Source organism: Crocuta crocuta, unplaced genomic scaffold (assembly GCF_008692635.1).
Source record: "Crocuta crocuta isolate KB4526 unplaced genomic scaffold, BGI_CrCroc_1.0 scaffold143, whole genome shotgun sequence".
Lineage (NCBI taxonomy): Eukaryota > Metazoa > Chordata > Mammalia > Carnivora > Hyaenidae > Crocuta > Crocuta crocuta.
Window position 1 is genome coordinate 4,986,946 of NW_027529175.1, and position 16,579 is coordinate 5,003,524.

General features: G+C 60.8%; 2 protein-coding genes across 2 annotated transcripts in view; one reads left to right on the forward strand and one right to left on the reverse strand.

Annotated features, from left to right (window-relative positions):
* The window catches only part of KIAA0930 (KIAA0930 ortholog), an 11,587-nt gene extending 3,735 nt beyond the window's left edge, over nucleotides 1–7,852 (reverse strand). The window contains exons 1-7 of the mRNA XM_077758011.1: nucleotides 7,813–7,852; nucleotides 7,207–7,358; nucleotides 3,469–3,594; nucleotides 3,292–3,369; nucleotides 2,809–2,910; nucleotides 1,490–1,630; nucleotides 958–1,152 (exon numbers count right to left, since the gene is read on the reverse strand). Of these exons, the coding sequence (XP_077614137.1) occupies nucleotides 958–1,152; nucleotides 1,490–1,630; nucleotides 2,809–2,910; nucleotides 3,292–3,369; nucleotides 3,469–3,594; nucleotides 7,207–7,358; nucleotides 7,813–7,840 (822 nt within the window). The 5' untranslated portion in view covers nucleotides 7,841–7,852. The remainder of the gene's footprint in view (nucleotides 1–957; nucleotides 1,153–1,489; nucleotides 1,631–2,808; nucleotides 2,911–3,291; nucleotides 3,370–3,468; nucleotides 3,595–7,206; nucleotides 7,359–7,812) is intronic.
* Nucleotides 1–16,579, forward strand: part of FAM118A (family with sequence similarity 118 member A) — a 246,590-nt gene that overhangs the window by 155,041 nt on the left and 74,970 nt on the right. The gene's annotated exons all lie outside the window — the stretch shown is intronic.

Here is a 16,579-nt window from a genome sequence, read left to right on the forward strand (position 1 = left end):
TTCCCGTCCTTCGGGGCCCCGTTCCCAAGCAGCCGGACAGCCAGCGGTAACTGGTCGCTAGGGGCGCACTCGGGGGGCCGCGCTGCGCCCACGCTTGTGCTCGGTGCCCCCAGCCTCCCAACACCGCGGGGCTCCCCGCTTCTGGATGAGAAGAGGCTTGTCCCGGGTCACGCGGGCGGCGGCGCCCAGGCTCCAGCCCCCATGTCTCCCCCCAAGTCCTTTCCTGCAGGCGGGCCGGCCAAAGCGGCCTCCGGGCCCCCAGCACCCTCACTGGCCTCACCCCTGCGCCCACAGCTCAGGCCCCAGCAGGGCCAAAGCGGCCAGTGGGTTAGAGGCTTCCTCCCGCCCAGAAGCCCAGGGAATAAAGCTGCCGCCGACCTCGGCTTTCCCAGCCCTGAGGAAGGACGGTGGCCTAGAAAGAGCGGGGTTCAAAGGCTACGGGCTGTCACACGACAGCTGTGACCTGGGGCCACGCCCGGAAATCCGGCGAGCAGGCAGGAGCGCCCACGCCTCCCCACGGGGCCGCCGGGCTGCCGCGAGTTGAGCTGCACCCCACCTTGTAAACCAGCAGGCCGGGCTGGGGGAAGACCTGGGCGGCGCCAGGACCTCGTGTTCTCTTGCTGAGCCTCACAGGGCCGGGGGGCTAACGCATCATCCTCCCCAGGGCAGACCCCGGGAAGGCGGGTCGTGTGTGCCCAGGCTCGGCCGGCGTGTCCCCAGAGGCAGGTGCCAGGACCAGCGTGGGGTCCCCTCAGGCTCAGCCCAGCCGCAGTTGGCCCGCGCGCTAACCTGCTGTGTGACCTTGGGCAAGTCGCTGCCCTCTCTGAACCCCGGCCTCCTCACCAGAGGGGTGGGGGTGATGCCACCTACCTCACCGGGGGGCTGTGAGGATCAGGGAGGCGGTGGGAAGCGGATCCGAGGGACGGGAGGCCCCTCCCCGAGCTGTGCAGCCCTTACCCGCTCATGCATGGGTGAGGCCGGGCTGGAGTCCTCTTCCGTCCCGCAGGGGGAGGTGTCGCCGGTGGACACGCGGCTGACTGCCATCTCCGCATGGCCCTTGCCCTGGGGCCCCTTCATGCGCACGAACTCCATATTGTTGTACTTGTAGAAGCCGAAGGACACCCTCTGCGCCACGCGGGCGGCCACACTCACCTGCGGGCAGGCGGGGACGGCCTGAGTCAGCGCGCGGAGGGGTGGCCTCTTCCTGGGGACACAAGTCACTAGTGTCCCGGGAGCCACCAGCCTCAGCTGTCCAGCCGGCTGCTCCCGTCCCCTCCAGCCAGGGCCAGCTTCCTTGCTGTCTGCCCCCGGGGTGCGGCCTCCCGTCCCTGGACCAAGGGCGCCCGGATCCGTGAAGAGGAATGTCAACGCGGCCCTGAAGCACCTGGAGGGGCGCGGGGCTGCGGGTGCGGAGGAGGGGCGGGACAGCCCTGGGCGGAGCCGGCCAGGACACGGGGGCCGTGGGGGGGGCCACCCCCCCTGCACATACCCGGTTGTCATACACCTTCTTGAGGGCCTCGTAGCGGATGGAGCCCTGAAAGATGACCCCCTGGAACATGTTGGTTTTGTCACTGGCCACCAGCTCCACACAGACCATCTCTCCTTCGCCCACTGTCATGTCGCTGAACACCTGGGATGGGGCACAGAGGAGGAGACGGGGACAAGTGTCAGCTGCCCGCCTCCCAAACCGCAGCCAGCCTTCCAGGCCCCCACCCCCACGCCGGGGCACCAGGAGGGCTGCTCAGAAGCTCCCCTCCAGCAGGGGGCACAGATGGCCGCAGCCCCGCCCCCACAGCACAGCGCGGGGCGGCTTCTGCCCGGGGCAGGCTCTTGACAGTGACCCTGGGACAGGAAGGGGACCCACCACTCGCTGGCCACTGGGAGGGCGATGGCCCTCACCGCTCGCCCTCACATGGTGTTGAACAGCACAGTCTGTCCGTCCCGCTGTCGAGCAGGTCCTTCCCTCTGGCTTCGGGCACCAGCCCCAGCCGCCCCACCCCTGCCCTGAGGGGCGCCCAGAGCGGCTGCCAGCCAGGGAGACGGGCCCATGGGGGCGCCACATCCTGTCAGCGCTCGGGGGCTGGTGTGCAGACCCAGCTCCCAGGTCACAGACTCAGGTTCACATCTGGGCTCTGCGAGCTGGGGAGGGCACTCAGTCCCCCGAGCCTAACTAAGGTGCTTCAGGGCACCACGAAGTCAAGGCGAGACCCTGACGCACATGCTCCCTTCTCCGAGCACCCGCCCTGAGGTCCTGGCCGCCTGTAGGGGAGTATAAGCACCTGGGGGGAGGGACCTCAGAGGAGAGCAGCTGGGCAGGGCCGGGGGGAGGGGGGGCAGGGTGCACCTGGTGCTGCCCGGGTGAGTCCCAGTTTTCCCAGCCTGGCCCAGAAATTTCCAAAGCCCGCCTCCCCCCCATCCCAGCATCTGAAGACATGGAGACACTTATTTGGAGTTTTCCTGGCGACACTAATGACTCCTGCCCGGGGAAGCCCTTTTTACAGGCGTTCATGACGCGTCCTCCCACCCATGAGCTCGTTTGATCCTCAACCCGATGGGTAAGCAGGACACAGGATCGTGACGCTCTTCTTACAGGTGAGAAGCCAGGCTCAGGGCTAGGGGAGCCCCACTGGCCCCAAGTCCAGCGCCAGGGAGAGGGGGAGGCACAGGGGTAGGAGTCGGGACCGGCCCCCGCCCCCCACCCCTGCTGCCCTCGCCCCTCTGCAAGCGCGTGAGGCCCCAGGGAGGCCAGCTGGTCGCGCCCCTGACCGGGACCCTGAGGGGAGCCGTGGCCGGGCGCGCACTGCTCACCTCCTCGAAGCTGTCGATCATGAAGAAGATGTTGGGGTAGCTGATCTTGGATTCCTCCCCCTTGCTGTCCATGGGGTGTTTACTGGGGGACGCAAACACTTGCTGAAAGGGAGGAGATTTGGAGGACTGAGCGAGGCCGCCCCCCGCCCCCAGGCCCACAGCCACTCAAGGGACAGGTCACTGTGGTCACATGGCTCAGGGCCAGGCTTTGGCTCAGGGCCAGGCCAAAGCCAGGTCGGTCCCAAGTCGCTCTGCAAGGAGCCGCCTGGGACGACCTGGTTCTGTGCGCCCCCTGCAGGCGACCCGGGACCCAGGAGCTGAGTGGCTTTCCTTCACCTCTGGCAGCAGCGAAAGGAAGAGGGGGCGGGGTCCCCCGCGGGGTCCCCCACCACCCCAGGACACTGAGCCGCCAGGGGCTGCCGTTTCTGGGCTGAGCTGGCAGTGAGGTCAGGGAGGAGGCCCGCGGGCGCCGGGAGCGCCTACCTGGGATTTCTTCTTATGGATGTGGATGTCCCCCCCATCGGCGCGCGTGCACACAGCACATGTCACCATGTAGTCCAGCTGGAAGAGAGCGCGGGGTGGCGGGCGTGGAGGGGCCTGCTGTCCCTCAGGGCCCGCGGACGGCCCTCCCCCCGCCCTGCCCCCCGCCGCGCCCTGTACCTTCTGCAGGATGAGATTCAGGCAGACGCTCTCCTCCCAGTCAATGTCAGGGTCGCCGAGGCCGGGCAGCTTCTTGGAGTCGCGCCGGTACACCTCCACGTCCACCTCGGGCTCGGCCTCGGCCAGCTGCGGGGCACGGGCACAGGTGAGCCCGGCGGTGGCCTCCGTGGCTCCGCGCCCCCCTCCCCCCACCACTGCGCGGGCAGGCGCTCACGCAGACACTTTGCTGCGCAGCCTCCGGCTACGCGACCCGGAGGCGACCAAGAAGTGGGCCCCAGGGACCCCCCCTGAGCAGGGCGCGTGGGGCCCAGCCTCCGTCCCACCACCCACACGGCTTCTGTCCAACCTGCCTGTAGGTGGCTGTCCACCCAGCCACCCGCCACCGTGGCGAGCGCAGGAAGCCCGAGGGTTGCTATGGCGACCGGGTACCAGCTCTGCAGCAGGATGGGGAGGGGGCGGGAGGCGGCCGGCTTGCCGCAGAGCCGCAGTGCGCAGGCGCCCCGGCAGAGCCTGCCCTGCGCCTGCCCAGCGCTCCCCTTCCTTTCTGTCCTTCTGAGTGGTGGGGGCCGAGGGGCTGCCTGGGAACGACTGTCCGGTCTCCCTGTCTGTCCCTCCCTGCCCACCCTGCACCCTCTGGGCCCGCAGGGCCTCCCCACATCGCCGCCCACCCCCTGCCCTCCAAACAGACACCACACAGTCCACTCTGGCAGGTGCCTGGTGCCCCCTCCCACTCCACGTGCTGCTGCCTCCAGTGGGACTGTCCTTGGGCCACCGTGGTCCCCTCACTCTGTCCTACAACGCTGAGGCCAGATGTCACCGCCTTCTCTTGCGGGCTCCTGCTGCCCCCCGCCCCGTTCTTCCCACCCCCACAGCGCCAACCGCTCTGGGTCTCTGGTTATGCTGTCTGTCTGTCCCAGTAGACTGCAGGCTCCCCGAGGACAGGGCCACGTCTGAGTCATTTCTGTGGCCCCGGTGCTGAGGGGGAGGGGCCTCTGCATACAGCTCGCTGCAGTGTTCAGTGGAATATTCCAGCATGCGGGCAGCGGGACTTCCAGAGAGTTTGCCCAGGACCCTGCGTTCTTGCCCCTAGCTCCCCAGTCCCGGGGCCAAACCCTCCCTTCCCACCTCTTCACCTTGGCCTCCCTGGGAATGTGCAGGCCTGGCCTCTCTTTTCTCCCACCTGCCTCCCAGAGCGTTCAAGGCTGGCCAGGGCTCAGAAAACCATCTTCAACCAGAGCTGGGGCCTCTCCCGGCCCCAAAATTCAAGGTCCAGCTGAGAGTCTCAGATCCTCCCTAGAGCCTCTGATCGGAGCAGGTGGCCTTTGGGGAAAGACCAAGGTTTTGCAACAACGAAAGACTCCCAATGTCCGCGACGTGAACCCCAGCAGAGGCCGACAGGCCGGAGGGCGCTGGCTGGAGGCGAGAGTCCAGGGCCCTGCGGCCTCCTAGCCGCTTGCCCTTGGGCAGAATGCTCCTGGGTTCCAGTTTTCTCTCAGGCGAGGCTGCGCCCCTGGGCTGTGCTGAGGGGGGAGAGCAAGCCCACAGGGAGGGGCAGGGAGCTCCCTCGGTGCTGACCACCCTCTCCCAGGGCGGTGCAGGCAGTCACACCATCCCACATGACCAGTCTCCCAGGTGTGTGCGGTCGGAGGGCCCTAACCTTAGAGAGCACCTGCCCAGCCCCCTTCGCAGGGCAGGCTGAGCCCCGGGGAGGAAGTGATCTGCCAGAGCCACGTGGAAGTCACGGGGAGACAAAGCTGGAAAAGCAGATCTCCCAGCGGCACCCCCGACGGGGCGGGTGTGGCGACCAGGGGCTGCGGAGCCCTGGGCCAGGCTCCGTCCCTCCCAAAGGGCACCCCGTGCCCATACTGAGTCCCTGCCCCCCTTCTCGTCAGGTCCCGTGTCCCCGCGGGCCGTGCCCCCTTCTCCCGGGACCCCCATCTCTCCGGCGAGCCGCTCACGGTCTCCTGCTGGTCCCTCTAGCGTCGGGCTAGCTCAGAGCTCAGCCCCAGGCCCTCTGTCACACCCCAAAGTCTCCCTAGCTTCCCACACATGCCTACGGCCCCAGGTGTCATCTCAGAGCCAGTGGTCCTGACCCTCAAGCCTGGCCCTCGCCCCTCTGCTGAGTCTCAGACAGGAGATCGCCACCAGAAGACATGGCCGTCTGATGCCCCGAGGGTCCCCAGCACTCAACCTGCCCCACACTCAACTCCACCCCCTCCGGTCAGGGCCCCGTACTCACCTGGGCCCAAGCCAGGGACCTGACCCACCTTCAGTCACCCGAAGCCCTGCTGGTTGAGCCCACGCCCTTGGCCTTCCCTGCCCCCCACCTGCTGGCCGCTCCCCTGCACCCTGCCGTCTCCCTTGTTTCTGTTCCAACTCTCCAGCCCTCCCTCCCACCTACTGCCCCAGAGTCTGCTAAGTGGAATTCTGACCACGCCCCTCTCCTCGCTTTATCAGAGCTTCAGGGGTCAGCCCAAACTCCTGGCCATGACCTTCAGCATCCACACGATCTGGCCTGCACCTTCCTCATTCCGCCCCCCACCTTCCTATACCCAGGCCGCACGCTACCAGCGATGGCCACCTGAACGCACGGGGCTTCCACGCAGCCTCAGGCCCCCCAACTCGGCCATCGTCCCTTCTGCTAGGGAACCTCTTTCCATCCTTGCAGACTCATCTCACCCAAGTGGCCTCTGCCGACCACATCTGTCCCTTCCAGTCCCTGGATTTACTGTGCTGTGCTGGCCATATGGATGCACTTCCGGGTACGCAGCCGGCTGCTGCACCCGCTGGATCCCCACGGGCCCGGGCCAACCCTGCGTCTTCCTGCATGTCACACGGGCCCGCCAGGCCAGCTCTATGGCCGCCGGCTTCCAAGTCGCTGTGTCCTCTTTGTGGCAGACACCAGGCCTGTCCACGTGCAGAACCCCTGAGCTGTAGGTACCACGCTCGCGCACCGGCACACAGCAGGGAAGGGGCTCCACGCACTTGATACACGGGCCACAGCTCACGGGCCGCGGCCGAGGGGTCAGAGGGCGCTGCACCCGGATTAGGGGTCTGTGAGTTCCAGACCTGCCTCCATCGCCCCCCCAGTCTGGGGCACAAAGGAAAACAGTGCATTTCCACGTTCGGCACCACGTTCGGCACCCAGGGTGCTTAACCATTTTACAAACGAGTAACGTTTCTGAAAATCAGAAAGAAGTATGCGAAGTGTGTTTTATAAACTCGTCTACACACCTACAGGTAGTGGATGAAACACCTCAGGTGAGTCACCGCACCTCCGAGCCCTTGGTCTCCTCACTGGACCCGTCCAGTGGCAGGGAGGACACGACCGGTGACGTGTCTGCTGCATGGTAAGGGCTCGGAACTGCCAGCCCTCGTCGTCACCTGAGCCGGGGCGTCCTGCCCGTGGCCAGGGACGACCCCGGACGCTGGGGTCAAATCTCTCCTCTGTTCTGAGATGCGGCCACATCGCCCCGCCTCTGAACCTGCTTCCTCAAAGGTACAATCGTGATGTAATCTCTGCCCTTTCAGGGTCAGGGTGAAGATCAATAAGCTAAGTACCCACCACCTGCTGGCGTGGTGCCTGGCCGCCTCACACGGCTCCTGGCGCCCAGCAGGTGCTCAGCAGCCATCGCCTTCCCCGATGGATGATGGGCGTGAGGATGGCAGGGAAGCCCGCCCGGCTGGCTAAGAGCGACCCCGCAGGGATGCTGGGCTGGGGCCGGAGGGGCTGCTCACCTTCCTCCCGTCCACGCTGCCCTCGCCGCCCGGGTACGCCAGCTTCCGGCGCACATAGAAGAGCATGTCGTCCTGTCGCGGCGCCCACTTCTCCATGAAGTAGGTAGAGAACATCCACGTCCAGAAGACGATGCGGTCGTCCTTGAAGCACCCTGCAGGGGGAGGCCAGAGAGACTGAGAAGGGGCAGGCCAAGCCCCGTCTCCCCCCACTTCTCCGCACTCCCAACCCCCCCAACCCGCACTTCTGCCTGGAAATCTGCTGGAGCTCTGGAGCCCCCAGCTCCCGCACTGCCACCCCCACCCCAGCCAGGGGACCGGGGCTCGGGGACACGTCCCCGCAGGCCCGATGCCTCCACCAAGCAGAGCCCCAGAGCCCCGGCTCCCGGCCCCACAGCCCCGGCGACTCCGCGTGGATGAATCAGCAGCTTCGGAGGGAAAGGGAGGCCCTGACGAGAGCAGCGTCACCGCTGTCTGGGCTCCGGGGGGAGCTCGAGCCACCCTTGGCCAGCCCGCCCCACCCCCACCCGGGTTCCCACGGAGAACCCGACTTAAAGGAACAGCCCTGCTTCAGGCACAAAGCAGGGAAAGCGTCCGCCCCTCCCTCACCCCTGCACACGGCGGAGCCTTCTAGCATGACAGATCTGTTCTTGGGGGGCCTCTGTCTTTCATCACGAGTACGATGTCCTCAGGAGACGTGAATCTCATTGTCTCTCCCGCACGAGGAGAAGCAGCCCACGGGCTCAGGCGGGAAAGACCCGGGCTTCCGCTCCAGTCCTGCCACTTGCTGAGTGACGGCGGGCAGGCTGTTCGGCCTCTCTGGTCCCCAGGTTCCTCACAGCAGATGTCGACCCGCCGAGAACCGCCTGGGAGCCGGCACCAGAGCGCGGTCAACAACGGTGGGCTTCCTCCCTTTCCGGGCAGACCCGACCAAAGGTCAAGATATGTCACAGGGCCATTTCTCATAAACTCAAAAGACTAAACTGCTGGTTCCTTCCTCTCTCCTCCAGAAAATACTTTACTGCCGTGACCTGGCCCTGGTGTTCTGGTGCCGGAAGGACCTCATCCCCACCCCTGGACACGGGGAACCTGCGAGGTGCCGGCCCCTCCCCAGACACAGGACTGCCATCCGTCTCCCGCGGGCTCCGCCGTGAGGCTCTGGAAGACTGAGTCGCAGAAAGCCCCCAGCTTTGTTCGTCTCAGCCACACTGAGACCAAAGAACCGGGCTCCAAACCAGCCCCCGTCCTGCCCTCTGCCCTGTGCCCGGCCGCCCGCAGTCTGCGGCCCACCCACTGCCATACCCTGCGTGGCTCCCGGAGGGAGGAAAACAGAAGGGGCCTTCTGATCAGGGGTCCGGGGCAGGGAGCCTGCCCGTTGGCCCCAGGCTCACCGGCACCAAGTGGAACCAAGCCCACTGTCTGTCACCACGGCTTTGAAGTCCCCACCACGCTGACCGCCAGCACTGCAGGTGCCCTACAGAGGCGGGCAAAGGCACCCTTCAGCCCTGGAAAGCTCCCCAGAAGCACCTCTGGCTGTGAGGGACGGGGCTCAGGGCTCCAAACCCTGCCTCCTGCCAGAGAGGCAGCCGCTGTCTGTCGGCGTCCTTCCGCGGGGGGTCTTTCATCGTGCTAACAGAAGCCACCCGCTAGTGACCCAGTGCGAGCCGGGCACCCAGTCAGTGTCAGTGATGACGAGCGGGCCACCGGCTGTGATCTGTGACGTGCCTGCCACCTGTGGGTCGTAGGCGAGGAGCCCTTCAACCATCACGGTGCCGTCTTCACTGCCCACTGCACAGGAGAAGAAACAGACCCTCATGAGGGTCAAGGACAAGCTCAAGTTCACAGTTAGAAACTGATGAAAGGGGCGCCTGGGTGGCTTAGTCGGTTAAGCGTCCGACTTTCGCTTAGGTCATGATCTCGCGGTTCGTGGGTTCGAGCCCCGCGTCGGGCTCTGTGCTGACTGCCAGCTCGGAGCCTGGAGCCTGTTTCAGTCTGTGACTCCCTCTCTCTCTGACCCTCCCCTGCTCACGCTGTCTCTCTCTCTCTCTCCTAGAAATAAATAAAACATTAAAAAAAAAAAAAAGAAAAAAGAAACACGGCCACAGACCCCGCGGACCCGCACGGAGGCTCTAACACGCGCTCCGCACTGCGCCAGGCAAGCTGGCAGAACGGAGGCCCGGGATGCTTGGCACAAAGCGCCTGGTGAGCAGCTGTTGCGGCCAAAGAGCACAGAGGACGGGGGGCTTCCTGGGATGGGGCGAGGTCTCTGGCTTCAGGAGCGAAGTTCCAGCGGTGATGTGAGATAAGCACCAATTTGCCCTCTATTATCTTACGTGCCTGGGAGGGCCACGCGTGGGGCCCCGTTTCCCTGCTTCACGGCGCTGGAAACACGCTGGTCGCGCCTCATCCTCCCCTCCCCGGCCCCAGAGTAAAGTCCGCAGGTCCCGAGCCTGAAGCAGACGGCAGCCAGTACTTAACGCCCCCTAAGAAGGCTCCGGCCCCAGGCCACCCTTCCAGGGCCCCCCACTCTCTGCCGGCCGCACCCAAACCTCTCAGAGGGGACAGTGCTGGGCCCGGCACACAAATGCCCCCCACCAAACCCCAGCAGCCGGGTGGCCGGCAGCAAGCCTGTGGGTGCCACACACCCAACCTTCCGCACCCTCCCCACAGGGAGCACCACCTCTGCTGGGACACACCAGCTGCCCCCCGCGCTCCCCCCACCTCCTAACAGCCCACCCTCCACACCACAGCCCTGGGATCTTTATTTAAGGACCTTTTCTTGCCCCCCTTAGAACCTTCCCATGGAATTCAGAACAAAACCTGGAGTTCCCGCAAACCCTTGGTGACAGTGGTGACAGTCTGCCCATGCCCCGCCCCAGCCACCGGCACCAGCCCGGGCCTCCACCTCTCTGCCGTGGGACCCCTGTCCAGGCAGCTCCTCACTGCATTCCAGTTACGCCTGAAATGCTGCCTCGTCACAGAGCCTCTCCTGACCCCGTATTCATAACGTGCTTTCAGGGTTCTTCCTGAACCATCTTATTTAACTGTAACCATATCACCCCGGTGTCAGCACTTCTGGCTGCTGTCTGTCCCCCACTGTATGAAAGCATCCCAGGAGTCGGGACTTCGTCTTGGTCACCACCAGATCTCAGAGCCCAGAAAAGTACTGGGTATACAGCAGGCACTCAATAAATGCTGGCAAAATAAATGGCTCATCCCAACGTCACAGGCTCAGCCTGGTGGACAACTTGCCCGGGGGCCCACAGCAGGGAAGTGGCCCAGCCAGGACCCTCCACCTGAAGCCCAAGCCACCTTCTGGCAGCCACAGGCCCCCGACTGAACAAAGACCTTCCAAAGAAGCCCTGGACGCCTCACCGCATTCTGGGCGGAAGCCCCACTCGCTGGGCTCCCCAAGGCCCAAAGCGATGACCCCTCGGTGGAGCCACGTGGAGTGCATGGGGCGGGTGGGCCTACTGTGTGCACTGAGCAGGTGCAGTGGGAGAGAAGAAGAGACGGCTGCTCCTCACCCAGCCTGCCGCCAGGCACCCGGCAGGTGTGAGTTAGGAGACCCAGCGCCGAGCTCTGAACCCAACAAGGGGCTTCGAAGCTCGCCCTACGCCGTGGAATACCGCACAGACATAATCGTTAGCGTTACCACTTTAGTACCAACTGGACGAGCCTCACAGGAAGAAACTCAAACTGTCAGGGAGAGCCACGCACACCTCACTCGAACACCGGGAGGCGGGAGTGGGCTCTAGTCAGAGAACCACCAGCCACGGGCGACACCGCGGTGGAACACCCCCCCTATGTGGCGCCCGAACGCTCAAAGTCAAAAAGCAGGAAGAGAAATCAAAGGTCAAGAGCTGCCCTCCTGTCCCAGAGAAGCAAAACTAAAATCGACACAAAACCCAGGAGAGAGAAATCCGCAGTTAAGTGACAAACGTCCGTAATATAGAAAAAACTCCCATCACAGAAGTGATGGAAAAAAAAGGCCCAAGACCTTAACAGCTATGTGGGCAAAACCCAAACAGGCAGCATAACCGGTTAACAAAAATGTGGGGAAAGGCTGATCCCACCGGCCATCAAAGGTTCATGACAAGGACCGAGCTGTCGTTTTTAAGAGGGCAGGGTTGGTACTTACAAAAACCCCGCTTAGGAAAACTGGCAGATTCTTACAAGCACGCATTTGCCAACGACTGAGCCCTTTCAAGGTACCCACCCAAGGGAGACGAAGCACGTGTCTACGCAAACACTCGGGCACAGACGTTCCTAGACGCTTCATTCATAACAGCCCCAAACTGGGAGCAGGGAGCATGGATGCGACGTGACAGGTGGGCGGTTCCGGGAAGTGAAAACAAACCGCCGATCACACAAAACCAGGGACAGGTCTCCGGACCTGCCGGAGGCAGGCGGCTACCAGGTTTCGGCCTGCGGCGACAGGCAGCAGACGGGCCGATGTCCCCAAACGTCCCACCTCTCGTGGCGGTGGCTCCCCGCTCTCTCCGTCCCTGTCCCCTCCGCCATCAGGCTGCCCGGGCAGCAGGTCTTCAGGACCCTTGAACCCAGGGGGACAGTCTTAGGGGAGAGAGGCAGCCCCGATGCTGAACCACTCACCTGCGTGAGGCTACAGACAGCGCCCCGCCCAGGGCCACCTCCCCTGCTGGCCTGGGGTCCTAGAGCAGCATCTTAATGGTCCCTTCCCAGTTTATTTGTGATAGTTATGTTTGTTTGCTTTTTTAAGTTTTTTTTAATGTTTATTCATTTTTTTGAGAGAGACAGAGAGACGGAACACAAGCAGGGGAGGGGCAGAGAGAGAGGGAGACACAGAATCGGAAGCAGCTCCAGGCTCTGAGCTGTTAGCACAGAGCCCGACGCGGGGCTTGAACTCCGAAACCTCCAGATCACGACCTGAGCTGAAGTCAGATGCTTAACAACTTGGGGTGGTTTCAAACAGCAAAAGCACCAACACAAAGCACAAAAACGCACGACACAGGCACTAAGTAGACCACCGAAGGACACTCGTGTACTGCATGAGCTGAGACAAGGCAGAACTGGAATGTCACCTTGTTCGACCGCAGGGGGTAACGTGCACCCAGCAGGCTACTCCACGGGGTGCGTGTCTGCAATTAATCACGAAAGCGCCGTAAGTACCGATTTGGGGGCCACAAATAAACTTTAGTCAGCAGGCGAATTTCCAAACACAGATCCCTGAATAACGAGGATGGGCTGTACCGGAAGAACTGATCTCTACCAGCTCCAAAGGGGTCGCGACGATCCAGATGTTTCCCCCGCCACCAGCACATTATTTTCCATTAACCAGACCTTTGAAAAATCATGGATTAGATTTGGGGAGGCATTCCTTGACATCACCCCAGTCCCCTTTAAGACCATTAAACCACACGGCTTAAGCAAGCCATTGTAACAACACCCTACGTAAAACATTTACAAGCCATTAAAAATAAGGACCATGTATTACAGTAGAGAAAACGGTCCAACAGCCACTTCTAAACAAGGTACTTTGAGTAGTTGGCCAGGAGATGTTTTTGAGAGGGCGATTCTCCCAGATCCTCAAGAAACAGTTCCAGGGCTACTCATACATTTTTAGAGCCTAAGAAATCTGCAAATTCTTTTTAACAATGTTGAATCCAAAAATAGTGCCTGCATGTACATGTAAATGTAGGAACGCGCAGGCTCATGGACGGCAACATAAAAACCTTCAATATAGTATTAAAAAGTATATGCCATTTCCAAGCAGGATTTAACCTAAGAATACAAAAATGGTCCCGTATTAGGAAATCTATTCGTATACTCACTATATATTGACAGATATAAAGAAAAAACACATGATCATCTCCCTGGTATGAGAAAACATTCAGTAAAATTCAATACCCCTTATCGATTAAAAAAAAAAATTCTTGGGGCGCCTGAGTGGCTCAGTCCGTTGAGTGTCCGACTTCAGCTCAGGTCAGGATCTCACGGTTCATGGGGTTCAAGCTCCGCGTTGGGCTCTGTGCTGACAGCTCAGAGCCTGGAGCCTGCTTTGGATGCTGTGTCTCCCTCTTGCTCTCTGCCCCTCCCGCTCTCGCACTCTTTCTCTCTCTCTCAAAAGAAATAAACATTAAAAAAAAATTCCCCATAAAATAAGAATGAATGAGTAGTTCCTTAAATATGGTCTACAGCTCAAGTAGGAAAAGTTAGAGACAAATATTATCACAATCCACAATGATTAGGTACTAGATAAGGTACTGGACACTGCAATCAGACAACCAAGATATTGAGAATAACAGAAATGGTTAAAATGCAAATTATCCTGACTTACAGACGATATTATACCTGACTTGGAAAATGCAAAACACTCCATTGAAAAATCATTCAAACACTACAGGTCGTAAGTACGAAATCACCAGTACCTCCAGAAAGCAACAGCTCTGGGATAAACCAATATTCCAGTTAGAAGGCGTAACGGGAAGAAATATTCCGTTCAGGATTTTTTTTTAAAGACTTGAATAATTGAAAGGCTTGCCGAGTTCTTAGCTGGGAATATTCAGATCACAGAAGGAGGCGTCTACTAATTTGGTAATTAAAGATGAGCCAATAGAAAATGCCAAGAGACTTTCAGAATAAGCGAGAACAGCCGGGACACTTCAGAAAGCATGACGTGGGGACAGAGTTCCTATTAGTATTAAAAACCACACGAGGAAGGCAAACCCTCAGGCACTGCTACAAGCCCAAACCGTCACCCCCTTGGTGCTGCCCAGGGCTGTGGGGCAGCTCTGTCCCACTCCGTGCAGGTAGACCTGCAGGAGAGAAACCCAGCAGCGAGGAGTCAGGAACGGAGGAGAGAACAGAGGGATCTGTAACCCAAAGACCTGTAGCAAATACAACGACGAAGACTCACCCAATGCCAAAAACACAAACAGAAAGATGTCCCCTGCCTCTACATCACCTTCCGGCTACCATCTCAACCAGAAGCGGGCTCCAGCGGAAACTTTTCCGTCGTTTTCTTGGGCGGATTTGTTAACGTACACACTTGTTCATTTCTACCATCGCTTCTTTCTGCCCCCTGCAGCACTGTGGCTTTGTATCATCCTGGATTCTATCCTCTCAAACAAACCGGGGATCCAACCGCTCACCACTGTCCACCACTGCGCAAGCCAGTCGCCTGCCTGTGTCGCCGGCACAGCTTTCTAACTGGTCCTCGGTGAAATCAGCTCTTGTCACTTCCCTGCTTAAAATCCTCTCCGAGGTGGATACTCCTCCGTATCTCCATCAAGTACTTCCTGACCTCCCTTGAGCGCTTCGCTCAAACACCTACCTTCGAGGGGAACCTTCCCAAGCCCTTGACCCGACTGAAAGCTGCAAGCCCCTCCCCCCCAACATCCCCTCTCCGGCTTCCTGCACCTGTCGCTGGAGATCATCTGTATTTTACCTACTTTGCTCTCAGCCTTTCCTTAGGGCAGGAGCCAACACGCCTTCCCTGTAAAGGGTCAGACAGAAAATATTTCAGCCTCTGCAGACCATACGGTCCTGTATCAACTACAAAATCTCCCAGGGCAATACGTAAAGAAATGAGCATGGCTATAAACAAAAGTTTATTTAAAAAAATAAAAGAGGCAGCGGGCCAGAACTGGCCCAGGGCCCCGCTTTGCCCACACCCGCCCCTTCGAGAACAAGATGCCCCATGAGAACGTAAGCTCCGGGAAGGTATGAATACTTTTCCACTGTGATCCTATTGTTAGGTGCTACACCCTTAGTCTCTAGAACAGGGCTCAGCCTACAGGAAGCAATGAATATTGGCTCACTGAACAAGCAAGTGAAATCAACGAACTGGTTAATGAAAGGAACATGGTAACGATGAATAAGCAGACAGATCAAAGGAAGGGCAGAGAAGGCGAGAGACAGAAAACACACTGTAATTTGCTTTATATGAAGGTGGCGCTTCAAACCAGCGGGAGGAACCCGCCTCCCGGGGCTGCTGGGAGTTTTAGTGAGCGGACACGCGTGAAGCCCTCGGAGACACTGGCGATGAGCACATGCCAGGGTGAGCCAGCGTCATTCACGCCGTCGCCGGGGCCACCACGGCGTCCCAGCACAGGCTCCACGATAGCGCTTCTCATCCCCTTCCAATCTGGTGCCCTGACCATGTTTCTCTAAGTCACAGAAGCATTTTTTTACAAAAGTGTTTTTAATAGCCATGCAGTTACTTGGAAAAATGCTTCTGATAGAAAATTAAAAAAAAACAAACCCAAAAAGCATTGTAAAACCCACAACATTGTACATAAATAAATACTTGAACGAAAGACATTGCTTTAAAAAAAAAAAAAAGCCTGGGGCGCCAGGGTGGCTCAGTCAGTGAGGTGTCTAACTCTTGATTTCGGCTCAGGCCATGATCTCAGCGTTTGTGAGATCAAGTCCCCCGTCGGGCTCTGAGAGGACAGCGCGAAGCCTACGTGGGATCCTCCCCCCCTTCCCCTCCCCCCATTAATCAATCAATCAATCAATCAATCAATTAATAAGTCTAGGAAAAGACTGAAGGACGTAAACCAAACGCCCGCGCGGCTGGAGGTCAGAGCTGGGACGGCTGTCCCCGGCTGTCACCGGTCCGTGTAGTCAGACACCTGGGGCGGAAGCGGCCCTGAGGGTTTTCCGAGTCGCAGGCACGGGCGGAGCTGACGTCTCCTCCGCGCTGTGAAGCGGCTTTAACCCATAGTGAGGACAGGGTCGCCCAAGGCCGCCCCCGTCCACACCCTGTTTCACCCGGAGCCAACAGGTACGGTGCCACTCGGAGAGGCTGGGTGCGGGGTGCGGGCTGTGGGGCGGCCCCCCCGGACCCCTCCCCCCCGCCCCAGGGGAGGCTGGACGGCACGCACGGGTGGGAACGCCGCGTCGGTAGGGGTCAGGCCGGGCTGGGGCCGTCAGGAGCTAGGGAGGCTCTGCCGAGACGGGTCACGTGAGGACTCAAACCCACAAGCCTACGGGTTAAGTGGGCGAAGGCAGGAGAGGGGCGTTCACGGTCCCCCTGTGGGGCCACCCAGGAAAGGGGCCCAGGGGCGACGATGCGCAGTGGGAGCCGGAGCCGGCCAGGCCCGCACCTCACTGGCCTCCACCAGGGTTGTGGGGTTTGTGATGCTCAGAGGCTGCGGGAGCCCTGAAGGCCTTGGCCGGGAGGAAGTGGGAGGGGCCTCCTGAGGACACGCCTCTGCTCCGCTGTGGGAGGGGCCTCCTGAGGGCACGCCTCTGCTCCGCTGTGGGAGGGGCCTCCTGAGGGCACGCCTCTGCTCTGCCGTGAGGAGGGGCCTCCTGAGGGCACGCCTCTGCTCTGCTGTGGGAGGGGCCTCCTGAGGGCACGCCTCTGCTCCGCTGTGGGAGGGGCCTC